General features: G+C 36.1%; 2 protein-coding genes across 2 annotated transcripts in view; one reads left to right on the top strand and one right to left on the bottom strand.

Annotated features, from left to right (window-relative positions):
• Positions 1 to 4,446: 4,446 nt before the first annotated feature.
• Positions 4,447 to 6,551, top strand: LOC119644818 (uncharacterized protein DDB_G0271670-like). The gene is made up of 2 exons (XM_038044572.1): positions 4,447 to 4,477; positions 4,791 to 6,551. The coding sequence occupies exons 1-2, from the start codon at positions 4,475 to 4,477 to the stop codon at positions 6,549 to 6,551; spliced, it is 1,764 nt and encodes a 587-aa protein (XP_037900500.1). The 5' UTR covers positions 4,447 to 4,474.
• A 2,276-nt stretch (positions 6,552 to 8,827) lies between these two features.
• LOC119644564 (paternally-expressed gene 3 protein-like) overlaps positions 8,828 to 9,797 on the bottom strand; it is a 5,613-nt gene continuing 4,643 nt past the window's right edge. Inside the window, exon 2 of the mRNA XM_038044152.1 lies at positions 8,828 to 9,797. This exon is cut by the window's right edge and continues 921 nt beyond it. Coding sequence (XP_037900080.1) covers positions 8,859 to 9,797 — 939 coding nt within the window. The 3' untranslated portion in view covers positions 8,828 to 8,858.

The following is a 9,797-nucleotide window of genomic DNA, read 5'->3' as shown; positions in this document are numbered from 1 at the left end:
TAATAATAGCAATAATAATAATAATAATAATAATAATATGATCAATTTATTTCTTTTCATGCAACACGCATTAGATGTGTTACATCGCGTTCTGGTTAAACGTTTTGATCTATGCTGTGACCGCTCGTGTTACTGAACAAGCGAGTGATTACATTAACCCAGCTCCTGATTCGAATGAACTGGCCACTTACAATCCAAAAGATCATAACTACGGAGAATTACAACATTCAACGTTTGCGCATTATCCAAGTGTTATCGAGACAATTACACCATATATTAATTTCGTTAGCTTTTCTATACCCCGAATTGATCCATCCAATTTAAATTATTATGCTGCAGATCAAGGGTTAAATGCAGAAATTAGTCCTGCAGAAATTGCACATCCTGAGCAATCGTATAACTTGCAGTTACTTACTGCTCCTTTCCCTGGATACCAAGAGAATAATAGATATTATCACAGCAATCCTGTTCATCAAAGCATTTTACCACCGATTAAGCAAACATACGAGAGAATAAATAATTTACAAAAATTCTTACCTCAGCCTGAATCTTTACAAAATACTCAGCAAATTGTTAAAGTATCAAGCGTTCATAACGATGAGCCGCCATCAACACTTGTGCATGAAGGAATGAAAACATTAACATCTAAAATATTGTCTTCTATCAGGCCCGCGGTAAAGAGTGAATCTTCTAATAACAATCAATTCCCCAACTTAGCAGCAGTAGCATCGAGCGCATCACCGTATCAACAACATGTGTACACTGCTCCCTTTAGTGGAAGTAATCGAGAAAGTAAGGCCACTTTAGAAGCATCTGATGTCCCTAAACAAACAATTAGTTCTCATTATAAAATCGAACACTTGCGATCAAGTCCTAGCACCTATCTCGTAAATGTTGGATCTACGGACCAAATCCACGATGCAAATGCCTTTACACAACTTCAACGGATTCAACTTATTCCTGACGATGCAATGCAACAAATTCACAATGAACTCACCATTGCTTCACCTCGCAAACAAATTGACCATCGCACCGTCGCCAACACTCCTGTAGCACAATCAAGCAAAACCCCTGCATCATTGCAAAAAACTTTTCACTTGCCCTTAAGCGTTCCTGCAAAACCAGCTGTTAAATATGCTAATTTGGGGCCGTTTCTTCCGTTTTCCAAATTTAATCAAATCTTCTGACTCAAATCAGCAGCGTATGCTTGGTAACGCTTACAATCGCAAGGGTAACTATATTTGTCGAGAAACTTAACTTTATTTTAATATAAATCTATTTTGTTAATATTTAATAATAATAAAAATAAAAAAAAACTTGATTTCTGAAAATCTGATTATAGTATAACTTGCAAACATTTATTGAAATAATTTAAACAAGTAACAAAATTATATTCGATTGCGACCGAATCTTTTATACCCATCACCGTTATCCTACATTTTAAGAATAACAATAATTTTGCGGAAATTTGTCCCGTCTAATTGTTGTGTAGCACATGAGCAACAACCAAGAGACAGGGGAAACAAAGGTGTTCACAGCTTCTTTTGCATAGACCGGTGGTCGTTCTGTGCACATTCTTTACAAAGTTTGGTGCTGTTCCAGACAGCACATGCACTATGCAGTTGGGTAGACAAAACAGATAGATGAACAACAGACGAACGAACGGACATGCATCGGTGCATTGCAAGTCTAAAAGTGGCCAAGAGTTTATATACTTTATACTGGTTATACTAATTTCTCCGAGTTACAAAGGTATTGAAAAAAAAAAATTAAATTTTGACAAACTATAGAAATAAGCAGGCGTGGTCAGTTTTTTTCCATTTTACCAATAGCTATTTAATGTAGGTTCATTTGTTGCAGCTTACGTGCAATAAGCAAAAAACAATTTTTTATATATGTTTTTGAAAAACAGAGGTGCTCTCAGCTTATGTAGCACTGAATTTGATGCCGATCAAGAATGTATGTATATAATTTGTGGGATCTCTAAAGCGTCGTTCTGAGAATTTTGACCAAGTCAATATACCCCCCTCATCCTTCGGAAGAGAAGGTTATAATACAATTATAATAACTGATGACTTTGATAACATTATTAAAATATTATTAAAATATTATTAAAGTCTATCTATCTCTGTGCTTCTCTGCGCTTTTTCTTTGTAATTCGAGAGGAGGCAAAACACCATTTAACGATGCCAGGCCTTCATTGGGGAACATTGTCGACAAAAAATTAAACGTGAGAAATATTGGGATGTACTACCGCGTAGCTGTATTCACCAGATCTTTTAGGTCCTTGTTGCTATTTTTTTTGATCGACGCCTCACTCGCGATCCGTACAGCAGTTTTGTCCCCACAATACTATCCAAAAAATAAAACATTTTATGGGTAATTAGATTACGTCGGATCCTTTTGTAGATAAAGAACGAATTACTGCAAGATAAATGGAAGAAATACCACATAATACCGTGGACAGCGCACAATATTGTATTTACTATCAAATAGTAAATGAAGTTCTTCCCTCGCGTGGTTGTTGTCGAAATTTCTTCTCCATTCGGACAGTTTGCAATAATCTCCAGTTGTTCAAACTTTACAAACATTTTATTAATTAAATAGTTTGGTAAACCATTTTTTTGAAACCCCCTGATTATTTCAGACGTTTTTTTTTTCATCCTGAGTCCAAAAAATGGTTTTTTCGTCCTACTAATTACTTTAATGGACAATACAGTTAGAACTGAGACCGATCTTAATCGATAACTCTGCATATGTGTAAAACGAGGAAAACCAAGTAGATAATGGTATGTTATATATATATATATATATATATGTATAACACATACATTCAACATCTCTGTCAAATAGCAATTAGACTCATGCATTCGGTAGCCGAAAAATTTTCATTAAAACTTTCGTTCAAATCCATTCGTCCGTCTCTTTTCCATCATCTTTTTCTACCTTTGCCTTCATTTATCCGTCTGATTGTCCGTCCACTGTCATTCAGGGGAGAAACTTCCAAGTCGCAAAATATATAAATAAACAGCAAACAGTAGTTTTTATATGATGGCTGCTTAAGACTGCATTTCTTCTTTATTCTTAACTATTTCTTTTTAAAAATAACCCAATTTTTAACTGTGAAATGGTTTCTGCTCAAGTCTACGTCTATGATTACACCTCTACCTACATCACCTGGTAGAGGGCATAGTATATTTGTGCCGACATACGCAACGACCAGAAGAACTTCAAATATACCCGCCTTCTATTATATCGATCGATTCAAAATCATTTTCTAAAGCTTGTCTTTTCGCCTGTCCATCTGACAACTGTCCAGGTTTTTGCTCTTTCAATCTATCAACCTTGCGTTCCAAGGAAAAAAAAAAGAAAACGGCAAAGTGATATGTCTATCTACGCCCTACGCCAAATGTGATGCAAGGGTATATTAAATATGTTTAGATGTATGCAACACCCAGAGCGACTTGAGATAGGTCCACACTTTATTATGCCCATCGATTCGGAATCATATTTTGAATCGATCTCAGCTTATCTTTCCATCTGCCTTTGTCTCGTTTGTGCGTTGTGTTTTCAACCTATAGACTGCAATTTTTGAAATATTTCGATTAAATTTCGTATACCGACATTTTTTAGTCCAAAGACAATTGCTATTGAAAATGGCTCGGATTGGACCACTTTTCCAACCACACCACGACTGAAGATTATATAAACCTTAAAGTTTTAAAAAAAGCCTATGCTTTAAGATGCCTAAATGTTTGGCATGGGTTTCTCAATTCTTCATACAAGTATCCTGTAGGAATTGAATAACTATCGAATCAATCTTCAGATAAACAGAACGAAGGAAGGAAGTGATACATTTAATACATGGTTTGCCTTGCAGACAAACAGTGTTTGTTTTCTTAAGATCATCTAAACTCAAATTCCATAAATTTTATTGTCGGCTTCATTCTGTCTTTCCAAATATTTTAACTTAACCATGACATCAGAGCATGAAGATTTGCAGCCAAATACAGCATTCGGCCATTAACATTTGTCCAATATTTGATTAAATGTTTATTGCTGTAGCGATTATTTTTGTATTTATATTAAATGTTGCCATCATTTTTTGTCATAATTAATCGCAAAAGAATAGAAATTTGAAAAACAGGTACTTAATCGCTTCAAGTTAGCTACAAATACACCTAGCTTTGTTTTGCTACTTCTTTCGAAAATTCCAGTTCTATTATCAGGTTTTAATTCTTTTTTTTTTTTTTTTTTTTGTTTTAAAAGAGAAAGCAAATTGACGAGTATCATCAAATTTATGTAAGATATGAAATGAAACAACAACACGCGAACATTGCCAAAATCTTTTGGTGTACATTTCGGTCTATAGAACGTGAAACAAACTCATTGCTAAGAACGCGTATATATAGATAATACGACGCGATGAACTCAGTTAGTATATCAAAAATCTTGAACAAAAAGCTGACAAAAAATGGTTAGTTCAAAAACATAGTGATATTATATATGAAAACATTAGTTATAAATAATCTTTGATTAAAATAAGATAACTAAAAAAAAAAAACGTTAATTCAGTACACATTAAGAAAAAAAAAAATATAAAAAAAACGACACTTTTAATACCTTCAGTGAAAAATATTTTTCAAATCTTGATTTCATAAACTCACATGGAACTACATTTTATGTTAACTAAATTAGAACACTATTGGAAGTTAACTCACTTAATTACTCAAAACACTTTAACTGTTTCATTTTTTTTCCTTTGCTCGCAATCCTTTACTTTTTTGCAGAAATTTTGCACCGCTCTTTTTCTGAGCATTGTAGCTTTCGGCGCCGCCGACGTTAGCCATGTGATCACAGCATATTTGCCACCTCATCAGGGTGCAGCCACACATACTTACGCAACCTATTCCGCGCCCTCTGGCGGAGTAAAGTCAACAAGCTACTCTTCGAAATCGTACTCGACTCCATCGAGTTACTCGACTTACTCCAGCAGTTACAAATCTCCTTCTAGTTCTAGCTACTCTTCAAGTCACAGCGCTAGCTCAGAACATAAAGGATTAAGTTCACACGGATCTGGCAGTTATCATGGTAGCACTGGAAGCAGTTATAGCAGTCCTGCAAAAACTTCTCATTCCAATTACAAATCACCTTCGAGTTCTAGTTACTCTTCTAGTTATAACAATTACTCGGGACAAAAGGGATCAGCCTCTCACGGGTCTTACAATTCGGGAAAATATCATGATAGCTCCTCAGGCTATAGCGGCTCTGGTTTTAGCTCTGCCTCACATAGTGACAGTCATTCTGGACATAATGGCGCAAATTCGCGTAATACATATGGATCTGGCAGCTACCACAGTTCTACCACCTATAGCACTCCTGCAAAAACTTCCTCCTCCTCCTCCTCCTCCTCCTCATCCTCCTCTTCCAGTTACAAAAGCCCATCTAGTTACAGCTATTCTTCTGATTATAATAAAAATCAAAAAGGTTCTACATCATCGTCGTTGTCTTCGTCGAAGGACAGCGGTAGTTACAAACCTTCATTTAGTTCCAGTTACTCTTCGAAATATGATAGTCACAATACACATAAACCTACCGTCCATACCTACAGCAGCTACAAGCCCTCATCCAGCTCCAGCTACTCCTCAGGTTATAGCAGTAACAACGGACACAAAACGCAAAGTCATTACAGCAGTCCTGCGATAACTTCTCATACGGCGTCTAATGAGCATAAAAAAACGACTGTTGGTAGTTACAGCAGTTATAAGCCGTCGTCCAGCTCTAGCTACTCTTCGAATTATAATAATCAGCATACACACTCACCAGCGGTTGCTAGCTACAGCAGCGACAAACCGTCCTCAAGTTACAGTTACTCTTCAAAATATGATAGCCACCACACACAGGCACCCGTTGTTACCAGTTATAGTACCTATAAGCCGTTATCCAGCTCCAGTTATTATTCGGAAAATCATAATAGTAACGGACATGAAACGAATGCTCATACCAGCGCCCCGATAGTAACTTCTCATACGTTAACTAATGACCATCAAACACCTGCTGTTAATACTTATAGTAGCTATACGCCTTCGCTTGGCGCAGACTCCTCTTCAACTTATGAAAGTCACAAAACTGAAATAACTCACAATGCTCCGGTAGAAACTACTCAGACAATATCCGATCACCAACAAGCGCCGGCTGTCATTGGATACGCAGTTCATGATACATACAGCGAACCGAATCTTGAAACTTATCCTATTCAAACATCAGCATACAGCGTATCAAACCGACAAGACGCATCTCCTAATAATGATTACACCGTACACGAAACTTCTGCTACTCATAGTTCCCCTCTCGCATACACGGCCTCTTCAAGTTTGGATTATTCGTCCGGATTAAATAGTTACACTTTACATGATGCGGCCGGTACCCACCCCGTGCCCTCATACTCCCATTACACGCACTCTGGCGACAACTCTAATCATCATCATGGCACTTCCTCAGGCAGTACGGTGTACGGTTCCAATGGTGGTTATGTTTATAACAAAAAATAATTTTCTGAAATAAACAAGCTCTGCTAACTCTCCAAATTGTTCAATTATTTGCTGCAATATTTGAAAAAAAATTTGTTTTGTTGTTTCTTTAATAAAAAAAAGCAGAAAAAGGCTACAAGATCAATTTACTTAAATAAACCGTTATATCTTTTACTTTTTCGATTTCGTCATATATAAAATATTTAACTTTTTATGAACATTATTCATGTCGTCGGCATTCTTAACTTTCAAGGTTTTCGATTCGATCTCTTTTACAGCGACTACATCGCCCGGCTTTATATAATGATTCTCGGGTATCTTAGATGGATAATCAGTAATAAAATAATATCTTAATCGATTTTCTATGGTTTCCTTTGTCACAAGGCCAGCAGATTTATTGGACAATTGTGTCATTTTAGCTGTAGTTGAAATATCTGGAATTATTTCGCTATTTGTTCCATAGATCATCAAACACAGTAGCAGCATTTTTGTCAACATTTTAGTCCGGCATTTCATACTGAAATCAGTCGGAATTTTTCCTTACACTATTTACTTTATTTTTAATTACTGTTTAAAATAAATCAATTTACCTGAACACTTTTTTGCTTTTGAGCTCTCAACGTAAACTAAATGTTTTACATGATGCGAAACTTTCTTTTATACTTGCAGTCAAGTATGTATTAATTGAGAAGGTGGGCGGGTAAATGCAGTAAGAAGCAAGTTTAAAGAAAGTGACAAATATCGTGCAAGATTGTATTAAAAGCGCTTTCGCTTATAATTAGCTACACGTACAAAAATACTTAGATGTATTTTACATAGATAAAGAAATCGAAAGATGTCGGGCGAATGGCACATTTTGCATTGATGCTTAACAAATAGCTTATCTAAATGGTGAGGGCAACGACCGCGATAAACATTATCTTATCTTTACAACATAAAAATTAATATTTTTCAAAATATACATATTCCAACTATTTATTCATATGAAAATTCTCTTCTTAATCGCTTTCTTCTTTCGTGCGATAATATTGTGCTGAATTTACTACGACGCAAATCAACATAATCTACGCATAAGCCTTTATATAATACATATATTGTATAATTATGAACTCATATAAAACCATTGTATGAATTTAATTAATATCGCAATGAGATAAATGAAAACTGTAAGAAATGCTGCACGAAAGTAACTTATCGCGAAAAAGTTGTGCGCACATTTACTCACGTAATAGTTATCGATTGCTTAACAAGAAACTTCACTGTCCAAACGATTAGTTCACGATTATTTTAAAAATCATTTATACCTATGTTATGCATGATTTTTCTCGAAGTTATAAGCGTAGACCTTCGAATAAACAGCAGCAGGCATCAGACTCAGCAAAGTTTGCTCACGAACCTCTTTTCGCCGCGTACGGCTTGCGTTTAGAATCAATTTTGATTAGTTTAGTCAAATTGTCAATTCAGATAAGTTCGCAGGAATTTTTTTTGTTTTAAATCGATTGCGGAATAGAACATAACAAGCTACGATATCGAATTATATCCTACAATGGAAACACGAACTTGCAAATATCATGGCAAACAATTAGAGTCCTTAGGGTCAAAAATGCGAGTTTCTTTTCTACTCTTTTTTTCTTTTCCGTATTTGCTGTATATGTCTCACAATTAATGAGCATCTCCACTTCCTTTTCTGCGTGCGATAGGCGTCTAAAAGGGTTTTTCCCTCTGTCCGACTTAACGTTCAACTCAGTATTAAGCTTAAATTGCACCATTAAAGTTAGCTTCAACTCAAAGAAAAACTTTAATTAATTCGCTAAGTGTAGCGTGGCAAACATATGCAATAATTGTGTTGACCCCTTTATTTAACGAGTTTACAGTAATTTTTAACACCATAACTTCGTAATTGAATATTTTATCCACTTTAAGAGCTTTCGACTGACAATAAAAATAAAAATTCTTCGCATAAAAGCCCCTAAATACCTCAACAGCTATGAAAGGTAGCAAAAATCTGTAACAATAAATATTCAAAGTTCAAATAATTTACAAGAGTTGAGATTAGCATCCGCTACTGCTACGTCGACGTATTGCGTATCCTTGATCTATGAAATTCAACTGAAAACAAATTTCAACTTTATGTAAGAATATCTGAAAATTCAATTAAAACCGTAGTCTATCTGATTAAATATTAATTTCTAAATATACGGATTTTCTAAAAATGAATGAAACAAACAAAATTTGTATTTTCATATTATATTTATATACATCTAACAAAAAATTTATAATACTAGAGTGTAATTATTTTATTATACACAAACATGTACCTGCGCATTTTTAATAGACATATCCACCATTCTCACCGTATTTAGTATCAATACCGTTTGTAGCTCCTGCAGAAATAGAAAATACTGGAGCAGTCGTTGGACTACCACCGACTGCTTGTGCGTATGGGCTTTTATAGGCAACCGAAGCTACAGTAGGCGATACTGAATAGGGCTTTTGTACAATTGAAGCTTGTACGGCTGGTGCCCTGTATGTTTGGGTTTGCAGTCCAGAGCCAGTAAATGCACCCGTTGTCTTTTGGACAGGAATTGAATAGGTTTGTTGTACTGCCGGTGCTATGTAGCTTTTTTGAACGGTCGTTGTAGGTCTTCCGTAAGTTGTTTGCAGCACTTGCTTTTTCGGCAGCACTACCGGCTTCTGTGCCCCTGTTAACGCGTAAGTCTGTTGAGCAGTTGGAACGTTATATGTTTTTTGAACTGCGGGACGAATATATGAGCTTTGCAAGCCGGGCTGAGTAAATGTTTTCTGAAGAACTGGTTGCGTATAGGTTACTTTGGCGCTAGTTTGTTTTTGAACTGGCGTTGGATACGTTTGCTGGACTCGAGAACTTGTGTAAGTACTTTGTAGGCCTGGTTGCGTAAATACTTTTGGAACAGATGAGGCTGTGTAAGTTTTCTGCACACCTGGACTGGTGTAAGTGACTTGAGAGCTCGGTTGAATGTACGTCTTCTGAACAGCTGGGGTTGAATAAGTTTTCTGCGCTCCAGGACTGGTGTAGGTTACCTGTGATCCTGGCTGGGTATATGTTTTTTGAGCAGCCGGAACTGAATAAGTTACCTGAGTACCTGGACTAGTGTAAGCCTTTTGAGCAGTTTGAACTGAATAGGTTTTCTGGACACCTGGACTGGTGTAAGTGATTTGAGAGCCTGGTTGAGTGTATGTCTTTTGAACAGCTGGAGCTGAATAAGTTACTTGAGCACCGGGGCTGGT

The sequence above is a fragment of the Glossina fuscipes genome, unplaced genomic scaffold, assembly GCF_014805625.2.
Source record: "Glossina fuscipes isolate IAEA_lab_2018 unplaced genomic scaffold, Yale_Gfus_2 0, whole genome shotgun sequence".
NCBI lineage: Eukaryota > Metazoa > Arthropoda > Insecta > Diptera > Glossinidae > Glossina > Glossina fuscipes.
Note: the sequence above shows the minus strand (reverse complement) of the source record. Positions and strands in the feature narration are given on the sequence as shown.